The sequence below is a fragment of the Tachypleus tridentatus genome, chromosome 13 (genome assembly GCF_004210375.1).
Source record: "Tachypleus tridentatus isolate NWPU-2018 chromosome 13, ASM421037v1, whole genome shotgun sequence".
Taxonomy (NCBI): Eukaryota; Metazoa; Arthropoda; class Merostomata; order Xiphosura; family Limulidae; genus Tachypleus; species Tachypleus tridentatus.
In genome coordinates this window covers 229241151-229260798 of record NC_134837.1, presented here as the reverse complement: position 1 = coordinate 229260798, position 19648 = coordinate 229241151, and the positions used below count along the sequence as shown (strand labels likewise).

At 31.9% G+C, this 19648-nt stretch overlaps 1 protein-coding gene across 1 annotated transcript in view; it reads left to right on the top strand.

Annotated features, from left to right (window-relative positions):
- LOC143240474 (intermembrane lipid transfer protein VPS13A-like) overlaps nucleotides 1–19648 on the top strand; it is a 289867-nt gene that overhangs the window by 143993 nt on the left and 126226 nt on the right. The window contains 6 exon segments of the mRNA XM_076482942.1: nucleotides 2468–2506; nucleotides 6046–6183; nucleotides 17146–17223; nucleotides 18141–18364; nucleotides 18854–18912; nucleotides 18915–19000. Coding sequence (XP_076339057.1) covers nucleotides 2468–2506; nucleotides 6046–6183; nucleotides 17146–17223; nucleotides 18141–18364; nucleotides 18854–18912; nucleotides 18915–19000 — 624 coding nt within the window.

Sequence of the window (19648 nt, the reverse complement as noted above, 5' to 3'; positions counted from 1 at the left end):
ATGTCATTCTTTTGTTAGACTGCTCCCAAAGCTCAATCTATTACAATGTGTTTTTGTACTTTTACCATTCTTTCATATTTGAAAATAAGTGCTGTAAAAATATTGTCTGTATCTTATATATTGATGTTATGCTTGATTGCTGTTTTTTCTTTTAACTGACGTCAAACTTTATCTTCAACATAATAAGTATCTAATAACACAATATATGAAATACGTGTTAAAGAATTAACACCTTTCAAAATAGAATTATGGACCAATTACATGGAATTCTGATAGCTTAACCTGTTTATTGACAAGTTTATTCTTCATTTTAATTTGTTTCTTACTTTTCTGCCTTTTACCATTCTGTTCTATATGCTCTGTTCCACCTGTGTCTGTTCCTGTAGCAACTGATAGTTGTGATACAGTGATCTACAACTGGTTTTTTATATTACAATATATCATTCTACAGAAAGATATTTAATTCATCATACACTGTAGTGCAGTGAAGAGTCAGAGAGATGTTGACAGTGGCTGAAGTACAGGAAGGCTCAAGCTTTTTTATTATGGTAATTGTGACAGAATATGTGACATTCCACATGACATCATGACAAAATGGATTGCCTTTTGTTCCAAACATAGCTATATAAGAACATTAATTATACTAATACTCACTGGAGTTACATGATGAATTAAATTCCTCATTATTTAGGAACCTCCTTTACTAACGTTTATCAACTAAGAATTGTTTTGCCCTTGCACAGGTGGGAAAAAAATTATTTCAAATTATTATGTTGCAGCTCACAAATGATGTTTCAGACTTGATCTGAAGTTGAACTTGCATTATGTCAAGATTTAATAGTGCTGTTATATGAATAAAGGATTAGCTGTAGATGGTTACAATAAATCTGTTGTTCCATGGCTACAAATGTTACTGTAACATCCAGGACACCATGGTTTCATGAGAGACATCTTTGATTGAGTCTGGTTTAATGTCTACAATACTTATTTTGTAACAGGAGTTACTTGCTGCTTGTTTTAACATCATCAAGTTTGATAGGCATAGTTTCTGTTCTGGTGTTCTGGTTACTGCAATAGTAACAGGAGTTAAGGGGGTGACAGCATGGCTGATAACATCTTTGATCTCAGTATTCTCTTGAATTCTCACTTTTGTAGTTAACATCAAGCAACTAGAGTAAGCTTTGAACACCTTAGCAATCAACAAGTTAACTAACACTATGATGATGGATAAATGGATGCTGTAGGTTTGTAAAGCTAAATGAAAAGTCAAGATATGACTAGAAACACTTTGAAAATATTTTTAATAAACTTTGTCAAATCTTCTGTTTTAAATTCATGACATTTGTAAATTAATGCCACAAATAATAACTTAGTTTTGTTTCTGGTTGTATTTTCAATGATTACTGAGAAAATTTTAAAATTTCTTTTTAAATTTTGTCTTTAATAGACATAGTATTCTTTTAAAAGACACATATGAATGTTTTTCATTTCTTGAATTTGTGATAAGATTATATCCCTATGTTCTGCTTGTGAGTGATGTGTTATTATACAAGTTAGTTAGTTATATACATATTTATTAAAACTTTAATATTTGTTGAGCAACTTTTCAACTCATGTTTTGAAGCTGAATAATAAGTTGAAAACCTGATATGTTTCTTCTTCATCTTCTGCTTCTTTTTTTTGGTAAATTTGTTGTTATATAAAACAAGTTTTCAGTGGGCAATTTTATTATATTCTTTCATGCCACTGAAAATGTTGGCATAACTTACATACTTCATTCTTTAAAAGTTGGTACAAGATACACAAGATCACAAAAACTCTTTGCTTTTAATAAAAGTGAAACACTTTCTAGTAAAACACTTCTTCCTTTTTTTCATTTATATTTCAATAAAAATCTAATGAAATCTTTCTTCTAAAATATTTTTAAGCAATAATACAGCATTATTCTTATAAAGTAATTTTATTACTTGAATCAGTAAGCACAGATCTAGAGAGATACTATTAAGTAAAATAATATTCTAAAGCAGTAATTAATTAGTATCAAGGCTATATATAGTTAACTTCAGAATTTTCTCATACTAAAGGAATAATAGAATCTTTAGAAGTAATAAGAACAATTTATTCTAACAACTTACACTGTGTAAAAGCCAATATTTTACATTCTGTATTATTTATTTACTTTAAAAACTAACTGTTGAGTTTCATAATGGATTAATATCACACTGCATTACTGTTTGTAATCATTTAACTGTTTTACACCACTTCTAAAAGGTGTGTATTTGCTTATTGATACTCATTTAAGTACTTGCTTGCTAATCTTATATTAAATACAGTAAATTTCATCTATATAAATGTTTTTTTCAGCTTAAGATACAAACTTTTTCATTGATTAATGTATAATAGAATAACTATAGGTTTTATTAAACCCTTTTAATGTTGTATTACATAAACAGTTTTCTTTATTTAGATTCTTTCAATTGAAGATGACCGACTTTTTGATTTCAAGGTAAGTGTAAGAACACTGTGAAGTTACTTTTAATTTTTTTGACTAAATTGAAAACAGGAGAAAAATTAATTGCATTGCTGTCATTTTCAAGTAACTTGCTAGAAATAATTATGATTGATAGGATAAAAAAATAGAATAGATAAAAACAATTAAGAAGTGAACAAATAGGACTGAGAACAGACCCAATAGAAACTAGGTCAAACATGTTTGACATTTAGAAATATATAGTTGCATATTCAATAAAATGGACTTCAAAGTTACATCTAAGTTTCCTTGATTACAAAAAAGCATTTAATATTGTTGATTGAAGAAATTTTGTGGATAATTTGGCAAAAACAGGAATTTATCAAAATGATTCAAACATTATAGAAAAAGGCAAATGCACAGTAGTGGAAAATGGTCAAGATACAGAATGGTTTGAAGCAAAATTAGTTAAACAGTGTGTAATGCGTAGTATTTTCTCTGTTACTAGTAGACAACATAAGAAAAATATATAAATCAAGTACTAGAATAAGATGAAAATTTACAACCAGATTAGAGAATTTGTACTGTTTGACAGTGTGACTTTGATGTCCTTTGAATTTGTAGACATGAAAAAAAAAACACTCCAAGTTTAATTTAATAAACAGCTTAAGCTGGCTTGAAAGTAAATACCAATAATACAGAAACACACGATAACTAGAAGAAGGATAGTTTAAAGGTATAACATACAAAGTTGAGGAGGCAGAATCCTTTGTATTTCAAAATGCAATAGTTAGGAAGCATAGGTAGCAGAACAAGACAACTAAATGAGAATAAATAAATCAATAACTGCATTCACAAAATTGAAGAAAATTTGGAGCATTAATATTTACAAATTGAAACTGAAGATTTTAACAGTAATCTAAATTCAGTATTACTCTGTCAGAAGTAAGGAGAATTTCTGTAATGGATGAGCATAAATTGGATAGATTTCAACAAGGGTGTCCAGATTTTTGTATATTCTTTTATACATTATGGAGCTTTAAAAAAATCTTAATGCTTTTTTTAAATAGTCTTTCAATTTCTCCTAGTAATAAAATGGACTGACAATTTTATTCCAATGAATTTTGCTCTTTCTATATATAAAAAGTTGTTTGATAGTCCATTTTAATAACCAGCCATGACCTGCACAGAGAAGTGACTTGGTGGGCTGAAGTTTCAGCCCTTCTGCTCTTGTGTTCAAAAATGGCCATTTTTTTCAATGATTAAAAAAAATTGTATATAACTACAAAATGATTTGCTTGATTACACTGTGTTTACCAGAAACCACAGTCCCTTTATTCTCCCATGATATCACACTCCCAAGAAAGTCTTGCCTTTCAGTATTTAATAAATTGTCTTATTTGTCAATGGAGCCCCTGTCTTTTTAATGTCCTCCACATGTTATAGATAGCAAGTATTAATTTACCTTGGTTTGGGGTAGCTATATATGTACCTTCTGATATCTCAAAGAAGCATGTCATTTGCTACTGATAGAAGATCTCCCTAATTTTCAAGAAAAGAGAAATAAGTAAAGATTAAAGAATTTCAGATTGCAGGGGTTGTTTGTTTGTTTCTTTTGAATTTCACACAAAGATTTCACACAAAGCTACACGAGGATTATCTACACTAGTCATCCATAATTTAGCAGCATAAGACTAGAGGAAAGGCAACTAGTCATCACCACCCACCACCAACTCTTGAGCTACTCTTTTACCAATGAATAGTGCATCAGATTTTTGCTTTTTGTTAATATTTTAAAGTGAGATATGTATGATTTAAACAAAAACACCCCTTGTAAACTCCTGAAGAAAATAATTGCCAGGTCTGTATGAATCATAATCTAAGAATGGATGAAAAAGAGAATCCTGAAACAACTTTTGCATGGAAGCTTAAAGGAAATGAAAAACAAAAGAAAAACTAGTAGATGCAAAATGTTGGGGAAGGTCATTTTAAATAGTCTTTGTGGAAAATGGCTGTGATGACAACTATAGACTGATGCACATGGAGGAACATCCTAAGGCCTAATTATTCAAAAGGGTCATCCTTCCAAGCACTTCAGGGATAATTCAGCAGGCATAAAATGCTAAAAATTGGGTTTCAGTACATGTGAAGCACAGTAATATGCATAAAGGGTTGGCTGGGTAGGCTCAAGCCCCTGGCTTTCTGCCCACATTCCTCAAAAGTTTCCTTTTTTTCTGTCATACAAAATTTGCAACTATTAAAGATACACTTAATTGATTCCATTCTTCCTTTGATGTCAGTTGTTAGGTGAAAAGACAAAAATATATCAGCATTAAAATGAATGGCATAGACTGAATAACTGTGTTCAGCTATAAGGTTGAATCAACTTGAACAACTAAATGTTGGTGCCAGTGACTAGGATCTAGTAAAGTGAAAATATTATTATGGTATGTTAGGGAATGTTAATATGCAATAATTCACTGTTTAGTTTTAGATCATAAAAATGATTATAAGAGCAGTTGAATAAGTGTGTCGGCTTCTATGATTTTTACCCTATGTTTGTCAAAGGCAACCCACAATCTCCATAGACTAACATTATTGTCCCTCAAAAAAAACAAAAAAAACTTGTTTTACAAATCTGTAAAATTACCCCTTTTTTCTTTTTATTAATAAGCCCATTCCATTTTAGTCTTCTCAGCAATAACCAGCAAACCAAAATGGTTCTGAAGGGATAGATAAGATGTATGTTTTCATCACAGATAGATGGAGACATCCTGAAGTTTTTGCTTTTGTTCATTGCTAATTCCAGTTCAGCTTCTTCTGTGTTACATATCCTCTGTTAAATATTTTAATGTATAGTACACAGTGTTTCAAAATTTTATTAATACTTTTTATTATTGTTATTTCACTCTAACGTGAATGAGCAAATTTATCCAGTTTCTGATAATCAGATTGACTAACCTCATCTTGTTCTTTTTGTAGTGTTCCACATTATTTATTTATAATCAGCTTTATGATTTTCTGCTAATTTTGCCTCTTTTTTTATGTTTATAAAAGTCTCAGATAATTCTGTATTTAATTTTTAACTTAATTTACAAAAGGAGATAAACTTTTCATTTCATTTCATTTCTCTTCTTATTCACTCTGGTATACAGTAAACTAGATACCAAAGGCAAATAGATATAAAGGTTTAGTTATTCTTTTTCTTATAAAATGCATATATGAAAATAGAGAACATGTATATTCAAGTCATTTTCACTCATTTTGATTAATTAATCCTTGACAAAGAAATTTCTTTTTCATATCTGTGATCTATACTATTTTTATATTAAATTTAATATAAAATTAATAAACAAAGCTATCATTACATATTTGTTTTCACTAAAATTCTGAAATTTATAGCTGCTGCAAGATTCCCATATTATTATTATTATTTGTATATCTATGTATGTATGCTTGTATCAAAAGTTAATCTATATTTTGATCCAAAAAAAATCTGTACTGTGTTTTTAAAGTCACTGACATTACCAGTGATTTGATGTACCACCACGTTAACCTTTATTTCTGATTTTCAGTATGTGAAAAATAGTCCAAAGCACAAAGAAGTTGGAATAGAAGAAGAAAGCCTGTCCCAACAGGGTGACGGGTCTGTTTGGTTACGAATAGGGCGGATGCATTTTGTCTACTTGCATAGAATTGTTACAGAAGTTCAAGTAAGTTGGGCTTTTTTTTTGGTTTTGTGTATACATACAGAACTGTATAAAATTTTCAAAGAATCGTTTTTGTGGGATTGTTAAACAAAATCATGTGTGTGTTTCCTATTGCTGTAAACTTCTGTTAATGGTAAAAAAAAGTTCACATATTATTTAATTAAATCTAATGGCAGGTGATAAAAGAAGCACAAAGCTCTAAACTATGAATAATACTTTTTTGTATTTTATCATGCTTGCTGCTAAATATACACATCTTCTGATTCACTTGCAGACATGTTAACCCCAGTGTAAAAACCATATTTTTCATCGTGAGTAGGTATATTTATGTGAACATGTGCTGCAGATTTGTCGCCATGGTGCTTATTTCTACATATGCATTTTAAGGTTTAATATCCTATTACATTATGATGTAAATAAGGAAATATGAAATATTTCACTTGTTTATTACACTTTGTTGATTTTATTCATATTTTTGAAAAATATCCATCTTGTATTATAGATATCTTTATATACAGAATTGTACTCTTTCAACAGCATTTTCTTACATATTGTCTTCATTTTGCCCCTAAAAGTAATACCAACAAACCTAACTGATTTGTGGACTAATTGCTCTATATTTGAAAAGTTGAATTTTACTAGCTTTTGTATTATGTTTTGATTAAAGGTTTCCCTTTAAATGATTTTTTTCAAAGAAACTTTGTGCTGAATTTTCTTTTAAAGGATTTTTAGTTCTCACCTTGCATAAGAGGATCTTGTATGAATGTTTATTTTATAGGGTCTGATTTAATTTGTAGGTTTTATCAAAAGGATTTGTATGTTATTTATTAATAAGAGTTTTATTTATTTAAACACTGATGTCATGTATAAGATATTTTAAAATAGATTTGTTTTATTTCATTTATGTGATTGACATTTTCTGACTTAAGGTGTACAATTATTTTTATTTGCACTTTTTTCTTAGTTCTGTGTGATTAGATGTTCTATGGATTTTGAACTATGAAATGTTATCCTTTGTTATCTATCTTCATTGCTTTTTTTTGTTATTCTTTCTTTATTTTGGTTGGTTCTGGTGGTTTATTGGCACAAAACAACGTGGCTAGATGTGCTAAACAACTAGTATAAAAATAAAACCAAAAAGTAAATTTCTGTTATAAGGTTAAAAAAAGCAAGTTAAAAGCTAATCAATGTCCCAAAATCAGATACAAAACTCAAATAGAATTAAAAACACCAGTGATTCTAAAAACACTGTCAAGCTGGACAGTGTCACCACCTCCAACAACACTGTTTTTCGTCAGTAGTAAACCATGAGATTAAACATCTAAAATGGTGCTGCTGCTCATTATGAAGCTGCTCTTTCCAAATTGATTGCCAACTGGCATAGAGCCATGTCTTTATGGCAGGACTATAATTCATAAATGGAACAGGAAAGACAGTGACAGAGCAGATAGACTTAGCTCTTGTGTCAGCAAGTTCACTCCTGCAAATATCAACACGGCCAGGTATGTAGAAAAATTGGGTGGAAATAGAAAATAGAGAAAAATGGGCCAGTTATTTTTTAGTATTATTAAGAACAGGGTAAGAATACATATTAAATGATTCCAGGGCCAGTAAACAGCTAAGAGTATAGGTGTAAGTAGTATATTTAGTGTACTGCTTAGTTTCTATGCGATCTAAGGCAAAAAGAATGGCATACAACTTAGTAATGAATGCAGAAACTATATAGGGGATCCTGTGAGCAACCACTAAGCCCACAACTCACTCATCATGGGAAAACCTACAAAGTCATCTGACTTTGAACCAACTATGAAAACGGGAACAGAAGAATGGTTCAAAAGATGTATGGCAAAGAGAAGATGGTTCTTCCAATTGGGAGTATCTACCCACCTCAGATAACTCAAGAAAAGTTATGGGTGGGGATGGTAGCAAGGATGGGCTGGTGATTGGATTCAGGAATATCATCTAAAAACAGACCCAAGTCAACCAACTGTGCCTGGACATGAAGACCAAACAGGAATAACTAACCATTGATTCTGAAAAAAACAAGCCCATTGAAGAAGAAAGATGCAATCTCAGGTGGGATGCTGTTGTAAGGTTCAAAGCTTGGTAGCATAAAGCAAGGAAAATTGCAAATGTTTGAGGTGACAAGAAGTTCATGGGACTCAAAACTTCGAACTGGAGAAGTACAGAAAAGCTCTGTGCAGAGCTGAAGCCTCAGATGAGGTACAGGGTCCAATATCTTCAATACAAAGTACTTAGTAGAACCATGGGCCGACTTGGATGATGTGAAAGCTGAAATATCTTCAGCAAATAACCTTCATAAGCTCTGTAAAAAGTGGAAGAGAGGACACAGAGGATGTTCAGTACCCAAGAACACTTGACACAAAGCTACTTAATGTGAGGAATAAGTTAGCTTGCAGATGTCATCCCAAGCCCATTTCTGAGCCTTGCATACCTGCTAGTAGGCAGAAGATCAGTATACATGAGGATACCAATGGAAACATTTTGAGGCTTTGAGGATAAAATGAATAGCTTCTTGAATTCTACAGACAGATACTGCCTCCACACAGTCGTTAATAGTTGGAAGACTAACAACAACAGGACCTAGTTCTATGGGAGTAGTGAAGGAAAGACAATCAGTCTGCTCATATATCCACTGTAACACTTAGGTCAGATGGCAGACTACAGGTAATTTCCCTCAAAACAATGGGAAAATTATCACTACCCAGTTAGTCTTTATTAACCCTCCAAGAAAAATAAAGGGGAACTGATACAGGTCTGTAGCAGTAAAGGACTGATTAAGTGAATTAAAGTAAGTAAAATTCCAGTATTGAAGAGTGAAGAATTGTATTCTGAAAGCATATGCACCATAGAACACCTCCTATCAGTATTAGCACCACTCCAGAGGGGATTGTGTCCATTAACCCTTTCTAGATGGGTCAAAGGCCATGTCATCACATTTTTTGATTTGCATTCAAAATTTATTGATTTCCTTAAGTTTGGAATGAAACTGTAGATTACAATTCAAATTTTCATATTATACATTATTTAGTTTCTTAATTTAAGTGTAAATATTAAACAAATGCACCTAAATATAGATTTTTGTGTTTTACGTGGTATGTTGAATCCAGCAATGGTTCAAATTAGACATTTGTGATTTCAAAGTACAAAGTCTGTAGTTTTGTATGAATTAGGAACCTAAATTGTCAATACTTACAAGCTAGAATAAAAAATTAAAAACCTTTTATCTTTTCCATTTGCCTAAGTGTATTTAGTATATCAAACACAGTGGCCCCATTCTCCCTCCCTTTTTTTTTTTTTTGTAAAAGTCCCTTATATACAATTACTTCTATATGCAATACGTGAATAATGAATTGGAAGCTCAGAATGTCCCCTGACTGATTTTCTCAGCCATTTTCAAATAGAATGGCATCCTCCCTTTCTTTTGTGGTAAAAATTGACAAGTTACAATGAAATTCTGTGGTATCAGTGAATTAATTTATAATATTTTGGTTATTCATGTATGTGTGTATATAAATAAACCTGTAAAAAGAAATTTGTTTCACATTCTCCATGAGTTTAATTTCTTAAGACTTAGCAAGGTAAGACAAGCAGCAATAAGCACAAAGGACATAACTAGAAGTGATACTTGTTTGGTTTATTTCTTTATATACTGTTCTATAGTTTAAGAAAATAAGTTTAAGAACTTGTTTGTAAATAGTAATAATATTTCTACATACACAATTTATAACAATTGAAATGTGACTATATTTTACCAAATACTATTCTACTAAACCACAGCCATGATATGTCATTTTATAAAAACTAAAAGTCAGTTCTGTATTATTGGATATGGTAAAATGAGTGCACCACATCATTGTAACTTTTGTATTGTTAGCCAGGCACAGTTAAAAGGTTAGTATAATAAAAATAATAAATCTATATAAATGTATAATTTTATGATATTTAAGGTATTTATGTTTTTGTTTTATAATCTATTGTCATTCTAGAATAAAAAAGGCCTAATTTATATTTATTCCTTAATTTTATATGGTGTTATTACATCTGTCAAATCAACAGAACCCATACAGAGATTTGTTAGTGAAAATGGCAGAATATAAAGTTTTTTTATGAATTCTTTGATAAAATCATCTGTACATAATAAGGATTTCACATATGAAATTTTAAATTTTTATGATGCATAAAAGTTATTTGAATCTTAAAATGAAAATTACTTACACATTTCATAGGCAACATACAGGAGTAAAAAGGGCATAAGAAAAATATTGCTTAGTAAACGTCAAGACTTAATAGAAAAATATGATATTTTGCATATGAAAGTCATATTATGTTTCCTGATAATCTACCAAATTTCATGAACATATTAAAAGTAATAGATAGAAAACTATAACAAGTGCAAAATGACTGAAGTCAGTCCCAGGGACTGAGCCCATGCTGAAAGAGTTAAAATCTTGCAAGATGAAAAATATAGACAGCAACTGTTCTACAAGAGCATCAAGGTCTGATTGATTAAAAGTCTCTTCTGGTGATTGGTAAAAAGAACCAACATCAATGGTATCTTGTGACAACTCTTCACCAGCAGTGTTGCATCACTTATATTGGTGCAGCTAGCTCCTTCTACCATTCCTGCTCAAACTTCACTTTTTTGATTGGCACAGCATTGTTTCAACATGTATTCTTCACATAGGGCTACCATTTATAAACATGCTTCTTTGTTGTTTCAGTTTTTCTCCCAATAGTTTTATTTTACTCAGTTTGAATTTTTTTCTTGTTATCAAGTTGTAAGAGATCATAGCATAAATTTGTGAATGATGTATCGGCTATACAAGGTTCTTTTTACAGAAGAAAAATTTACAGGAAAAACATCCAACTTAATGCTATGACTACTTCCTACTGACATTTTTTAGTAGGTAAAGTCACTCATCATATTTCATTCCCTAAATAGAACTAAAGAAATTGGATGATATTGTTTAAAATTGGAGAAGAATATTCATAAAAGTATATGGTTTTTAAATAATAAAACATTTAATTTTGATTTTTTCTACCATTTCTAATAAAAAAATCATAATTTAAAGTAGCTATTTGCTCTCACACATTGAACAGTCCACTTGCAAGGTGATTTTTGTATAAAGAATAAAAATGGTATTTTTATCTTACTTTCATGTTTCATTTGTATAATCTTTAAGACCTCATGAATGAATATCAAAAGTTGTTTAAGGTAATATTTATATTTTCCTTTCTGTTTTCTTTATGGTATTATCATCAGCATACACTGCAATGAAATGTGTAAAATTAACAACTAGAATTATGTACATACCTTTCAACTCTTCATAGAAATCTACGAGAATATTTGTTTTTCTTGTATGCATAATTTAAAGTTTTTATTTTATCACTTCTAGTTAATTTTTAATTTTCCTTTCAAATTCTTCATCTGTTACCATTTATACCCATATGCTAACTTTGCCAAAACTAGACAGTTCTTAAATATGCTATCTTGTTTATAACATTTTAAAATCTATGTGAGAAATTAACCTTATAAAAATCATTAAACAATTCATAGTTTATTGTTAAAATGCACACAATACATAATTAACTAAAATATGAAATTATAAGATGTAAATACAGTATAACTGTCTCTCTAGCTATAGCATGTTTCATTAAGAAAGCACTGTAAGTGCTATAGTTGATTAAGCAGACAATAATGTGAATGACAATTACGTGTGCACTCTAAGGAAGACTGCATGCCAATTTCAGTTTAACCATTTGTTAAAGTACGAGGGCTCTTCAAAAAATACGTGGACTGATGTCATAAAACAAAATGTACTTTATTTAGAAGTTACAGGTCTGGGACCCCTTCAAAGTACTCTCCTCCCCAACGCACACACTTATCCCAACTGTGTTTCCACTTGTTGAAACAGTCCTGGTACGCTTCTTTTGTAATGTCCTCCAGCTCCTTCGTCGCATTTGCCTTAATCTCGGGAATCGTCTCAAATCTTCTTCCTTTCAAGGGTCTTTTGAGTTTGGGGAACAAGAAAACATCGCAAGGAGCAAGGTCAGGTGAGTAGGGGGGGTGGGGAAGAACAGTGATAGAGTGTTTGGCCAAAAACTCACGAGTTCTGAGGCACAAATTTCGCAGCAACGCGGTGCATCTTCAATTTTTCGGTCAAAATCTTGTAACAAGATCCAACTGATATCCCACACTCTTCAGCAAGCTCCCTGACAGTCAGACGTCGATTTGTTCGCACCAGGGTGTTGATTTTGTCGACGTGTGGGTCGTCAGTTGACGTGGAAGGACGTCCAGGACGCTCATCATCTTCAATGGACTGTCGACCATCCTTAAAATGTTCATGCCACTTGAAACATGCCGTACGCTTCATAGCAACATCACTGTAAATCGTGTTAAGCATAGCAAAAGTTTCAGTCGCAGATTTTCAAAGTTTAACACAAAATTTCACAGCAAGTCGTTGCTCCTTCAGGTCATTCATTCTGAAATCCGCCAAACGAAAAAATCGCACTTCACTTAAAACCGCGTAGCTAATACACAAATGAAGATATCTGCAATCGGGAAATAGTGTCATAATCAGCTGATCTGTGCGAACCTAGCGACACCAAGCAGATTCCCCTGGAACCAACTGGAGCCACACAATTCAAACAGTCCGCGAATTTTTTTTAACAGACCTTGTATAATGTAAACTGAGCTCTTTCTAACGACTGTATATGCTTGTGTCAACTAACTACATGTGTATTCTAGACCTCAAGCAAAATAAGGTGGGCTTGGCAGGCATGAAGGATTGGAAAATTTATATTTGTTTTCCAGACAATCTGTCCTGCAGATCATGTGACATTTAGAGCAAGCATACTTTGTGTGTGGAACACAGCTTGTATGTCTAAGAGAGAAATTGTGATAAAGCTGATATATTTTTGAACTGCTTGGATCACATGATGTTAAAACCGCAAATTAATTTTTTTTTGCAAGGTTTGCTTTGATACAAAGTAATTAAAACTTGGGCAGCATAAAAATTCAAATTATGATGTTTAATATAACATTAATTTTATTTTCATGTAAAAGAGCTTAATTAAAGTTTTAATGTAATGCAGTTCAGTACATAGAAAGGAATTTAAAAATTGGTACTGGGAGCCATATTGTTAATTCTTAGGGAGCTAGATTCTTATATTTGGCTGGTTTTTTGTTTTGTTTTTCTGGTACCTTCTTCTTTTGGTCTGTCACCCTTTACACATCTTTAGGTGTCTTCGCTTTTCAGCAGTTGGTGTACTTCATGATCTTGGCAAAATTCATGGGTTTGTTTGTTCATTATTATTAAGTACTTTAACTAGGTACGTTTAGATTGTTTGTAAGTTACATGTAATTACTACAAGTAAAATCTAATTTCTTGTATTTGACTAATTTTTTTGTCATTGTTAACTGTGTCTTATCTTCATTTTTATCAGTATAGAACATTGTGATCTTGCTGTTTAGGTTACTTCAGAGAAATTGTAAGTTAGATATTGATTGTTAATACATCTTTTAGGTAATTTTTTTGTCATTTTATACATTTTTATTATTACATTTTTTTATAAACTAGGTAAATTTGTGTTATGGCACATTCCAACATCTCAGTGGTCACTAATATCATAGAACCAGGAGGTTCCAAGTCCAGGTCTGTGCTTTCAGACCTTGCATCTCCTTTTTGAGCCCATAGTCCCCATATTATGGTCTTTGCTTGCATTCTCCTGTCTCCCTGAATCTGGTAAGGGATTGGTTATCTTCTCCCAACAAGATTATCCTCATGAAGTGGTCCTTCTACCCACAGGTCTTTAGGTGGTTGTGTTCTCAACTGGGAACACCTCATACATGCCTTCCCCACCCACTGAAAAACCAGCTTCTTTCCCTTTAGTCTCTTGTTCATCAAATGCTACATTTGGGGTGGTTGCATTCCATCAGTGTTGGAGGTGTCTTCACATCTATGCTTACCATCATGTTTGACTCCTTTCCATAGTTTTATTTTTATTCCAAACAACTCTACTTCTTGTCCTACTTCTAGCTCCATCTTGGCTGCCACCACAAGCCTCATTCCCACTGCTCTGACCTTTTTTCACACAACCTCCCATACCATTTTTCTGAATCCATATTCTGCTTACCTTAGTCAGACAATGTCTATTCACATGTCACAGTCCTCTGTCTTCACACATAGCTTTTATTAAATCCATTGTCTCAATCCAAGGACTGATTTCATGTGTTGCATCTATCTTTATCCAATCCATTAGACCTTCATCCATGTCTTTTTACCACAGGTGATTGTATAACTTCCACCTTTGGTTTCAGTCCTTCCCATCTTTCCATTCCTCATTCTTCACCTGGTTGTTTGGAAACATCTTATCCACTTTGACCATTTCTAGCTATTGGGAGACCTTGTTGAACACCTTCTGTTTCTCCAGGTTCTGTCTGGCTTTATCTTTGTGCAGTTTGCTCCTTTTCTTTTTTTCAGCTTCTTTAAAGTCTTTCATCCTCCATGTTCCTTTGATTTCCCTGATTGAGATCCCAGTGTTGTCCTTTATGCCTTTCCCAACTTCCCTTTGAATCTTTATCTTCATGTTCCATCTGCAATCTCTCCCTCAAGACTGATTTCTTTTTTCTTCTTGCATGTAGAAGGGATTAGTTTTCTGCCTTTATTGTTACTCTTTTCTTTTTACCATTCCTTTTATGTCATTTTTTATCCTGATCGATTCCTTCTCTCTCTATACTATGCTGCATGTGAAGACTGTTTGGCTTTCAAATTCATTTTTTTATTTTCCATTTCCCACCTGTACTCCCATTCCAATCCTGATCAACTTCTTTGCCAAGTTTATTTCTTATGGTGTTATGTGGTATGGTCTTCTTTAGGGGTTCATGTTCATGACTTATTCCATGGAACCCTTCTGTTTCCTGTGAGCTGTCCCTTGTTATGGTAGGTTCATCAACTTATTAGGATGGCATATTTGGATTTATTCATGGAAGGTCATTGTCTCCAAATGTTTCTTCTCATCAGATATTTCACATCATTGTGTCCTTTGCTGCATGACTTTGACATTCTTTGGAAGGGATCACTTAGGTCAAAATATGGACTACTATCAATACCTTCATTATTCATTATCTGCATGACCTTGTCTGTATCTTTCTCTAGTGGACAATAGACATTGTCTTCATCATTTGGCATTTCTTCATATGTCCATTTGCTTCTGACTGGAGTAAATCTTGTCACTTCATTTCATTCATGTTTCTAAATATAATTGTTTCACTCAGTGGTGAACCATCACTGAAGGACTTTATGAGTAAAGCAGAAGGGAATTTTTGTCTATCCTTGCCAACCCTTTGAATGAATAAATTGGAGTCAGTCTGCTTTTACAAAACAGAAAATCATGAGACCATTACCCATCATTCAGTGTATGTTCCTTCAGATGCCCCACATTTATCCCCCCTACTTCTATTAGAGCATAGGAGTTCTTCCCAATTGCTGGAGTGGTGGACCATGAATACTTTCTCCTGAATGAGATTATAATTTTACTTTACAATTCATACTTATGATTATTTACTCAATGAGAGGAGGACAATGCTGATTTCCCCCCTTCTGTATATCTTCTGGATACAATTTCCTGGGTGGATAGAAATAGAAAGAAAAATAAAATAGAAGGTTGGAGCAGGTCCAGCTTATATGGCATCCTTCTTCTGGTACCAGGGTGCAGGATTGACATCACCTTGTTCCTACAGTTGTGTGCAGTAGAAGCTCATCTTTTTATTAATTCTGATTGCAGAATTTTCCTTGCTCCTACAGAGGGAATTTTGAGGTACTTTGTCTGCCTCATAATGCCTGCTACAGAATGGACATATGTACTCTGTTCCTGTTGTTGAGTGCATGTTCCATGTTCTCTGTGTAGTTCTGAATGCAGGGTGTCTTTTTCCTGCATTCACAGTTGAGTGGATTATGATTTCTGATTTTAGTATCTGTTACAGATATTAACCCATTCTCATAATTAAGTTGAGGCAACACTACAATTTTTTAATGCAATTTTTGAGTTGTTGTACTTCTAGCTTCTGTGATTGTTTTGGAAGTTTTCCCAGTTTCAAGTAAAAGCTAATTTTATCTCCCTAATTCTGGTTGCTTAATGTATGGCAATGTTTGTACTTAGTTATGTTACTGAATCTGTGTAACACGGTCTACCTGCTGTAGCTATTATGTATGTACTATGTTATGTTATTTTTTCTACGCAGCCACCTAATTCCAAAGGCAAGTTGTGGACCTTGTCTGTCCAGTTGAGGTTGTATATCTGCATAGATATTTCTTATTGTACTTTACCATATATTGGATCTCTTAGAATTAATAGTGTTTGTACACATCCTCTTAGTGCTGAGGATGAATTATGGAACCTCATCTCTTTGGTTGACATTGCATATCTATGTGCCATGTATCAAATTTATTTCCTACTTCAGGAGTGAAAAGATACCTGTTTCAGAATTAGTGCAATACTCTGTATGTGTGCTTATTTCATTCTAGAGCACAATCATTCATTCTGATTGATCACTTTCTGCCTGATTCTTGTGTTGTGTGCCAAAATTGGCCCCTTCTGCCTTTTCAGTGTAGGATTATCAAAAGTGAGGGCTGAGTGGAAATAGCAAAGTGAACTCGCTGCACCAATTTAGGTTGTGCAGTACTATTGGTGGAAAACAGTCACATGATATGTACATTTTCAGAAATGGCACCAGATTAATGTAGTATAAAAACTAGTGTGCTGTTAGTGGAAATGTCTTATGTGATGATTTGAGAGCAAAAGTAGTTCAAAATGGCTTAGTGTGAGAAAGGGGAGTACCTATTTGAAATAAATTTTCAGAGTAAGAAAAATGTTAACTTCAAAATTTTGTTTTTTTATTAAACCCAGTATACTACAATAAAAGAAATGTGTGTTCCACAGCACTTTTTTGAGCCATTTACCCAACCGGATCTGATGTCTTATATGAAGAAGTCAGCTGAACATGCTGTTCAAGAACAGGTAAAAACAAGTATTAGAATATTTTTATAAATATAAATAAAATATTAACCTATATCTCCAGAATTTAACTTTATTAGCCAAATATTTTACTATAACAGCTTTATCAGAAGCTGTCAGTATCCCACTAGTTAAGTATTCCAGTTGACACTAAGTTGGAACACTGTCAATAAATGGAACAGATAATATTAAAATGATATCAAACATTGTTGAATTTAAATTTGTGAAACTAATCAAACCAACAGTGCTAAATATATCATATGTGTAAACCAGCAGATAAGCTTTTAAAATAATTGAACTTGGAATAGGTTAAGTTTGGAATATGAAATATCTTTTCATATTTGTATCTGCAAATATTATTTTAACTTATTATTATATCAATACATATACAAAGTATTGTCTTAAAATATCTTTTAATCCTTGTGTGTGTGTGTGTAGACTAATTTAGTCTCTCTTATTAGATTTCAAGAGTTTTTAAATACTGTTCATCAATTCACACTATAAATTTACACTTGCATATGCAATACCCAAAACAAAAATATAAAACACTACTCCAGAGAGACAGAGAAAAGTTGAGAAGTTTTAAAGTGTACAATAAGTTGAAAAATGTAGCATTGATAATCAAAGATATATCATAATACACACACATAATTTTACTGTCTTATATAAAGAAACATAAACTAATAGTTTCATGGAAAATATAGAATAGAACAGGCAAAAATAATTTTGTTTTATGCTTGTGTTTTCAAGATATAATTAGTTCTTAACATTACATTTTATAAATGTAAAAAATGTTTTCTCTAACTTTAACTCTTTTCTGCCCAAAAGAGAGAAACTTTTATAATTAAAATTCTTTGTAGCATTTACAAAACTAATCTTAAATATTTAAAATACCAAAAATGCCTTTTTTATTTTTGTAGATAATGGAGTTGAAAAAACAAGGCATGAAACTTCACTTATCAGTGGATATTCATGCACCAACAATCATGGTGCCTCAGAAGTCTTCATCACCAAATCTTTTAGTTTTAAGTCTAGGAGATTTGAGTGTGGAAAACCTCTTCAAGGAAGTGCATATCCCTAGTGATGGCTCACTTCATCATGTAGATAACATTTTGATGAGGCTTAACTCTTTACAGCTTTGCAGGTATGACATTAAAACTGTAAAAAGCAAGAAAATATTATATAAATTTAAAAAAATTTGTCAAACATGAATTTGTAATATTATTGCTGGTGTCTTGTCTTTTGTGCTTTCTTTCTTGGAGAAAAAAAAGCTTAAATTTTCTTTGATATTACAGTGTGTGATATAAAAGTTTTCTAATAATATTCAAAAGTTTAACTTTACTGTAGTAGATGTATATGGTAGATAAATGTATCTTTGACTGTAGAAAAATCTGTACCTTGTTAATTTTATCCGTATTGTTAATGAAGGTATTTGAATATTTTTAATAAAACTGAAAATTTTCTGTGACAACTTTTTGTAGATTTTGTTGATTAAAATTATAATTATGATATAATTTTTTTTCTGTCAAATAATTTTGTTTCATTGTTATGTTATCTCTGTATGATTTCATACAATTACAACATAGCATGCATTGATAGCTTTACATTTGTTAACACTCTATTATAAAATCAGGGCTATTATTTTGTTGGATGGCATTCTTCAACATCAGGAACCGATTTTAGAACCAGTGAAATTCGACTTGACATCAAACGAGCCCTCAAACCTTTTCATAGGGATATTCTGATGTTTGATGTTACAGGAAGCATTGATATTATAAAGGTAAAATAAGCTGTTTCTTAACTTTACTTATTTAAAGATTTTTATTTTTAGAACATTGTTTGCTTGTTTTTTATATACAAAATGGAGCTATTACGTTAACAAAAAGTATATTTTGTTCTTGTGTTGTGGAAATGCCTTTAAATTTTCAATCATATCTGAAGTTTTTAAAAGTGATCTATTCATTCTGTATATGTTAATCTTTGTGGAAGATTTAGTTTTTATTGATACTTATTGTAGTTTACTTTCTATTAAGTAGGCTTTTGCTGTACATGAGGTAATATCTCAAAATTTTGTTTTATATCAAACTTTCAACATCCTGTTAGTTTATAAAAAGAAGCATGCACACACACTCACACACACTATATAATGATAACAAGGCATTTATTGGTATGTCAAGGTCATCCCATCCACTATGTCAAACTTGAATATAAAACTAAAATACCCAAATTCACCCTTTATCATTCAAATATTTATCAACTCTTCCCAGAAACTCTCTTAAACTAATCTCATCTACTACATCTGAATAAAGCTGTCTTAACTTAAGATGACTCCCACCTTCCCAAAGTATATATTTTTGTTCTTAAATATTACCACTCTCACTGCTAATTATGAAAAAACAAGATGATGTATCAACACAATACAGCCTGG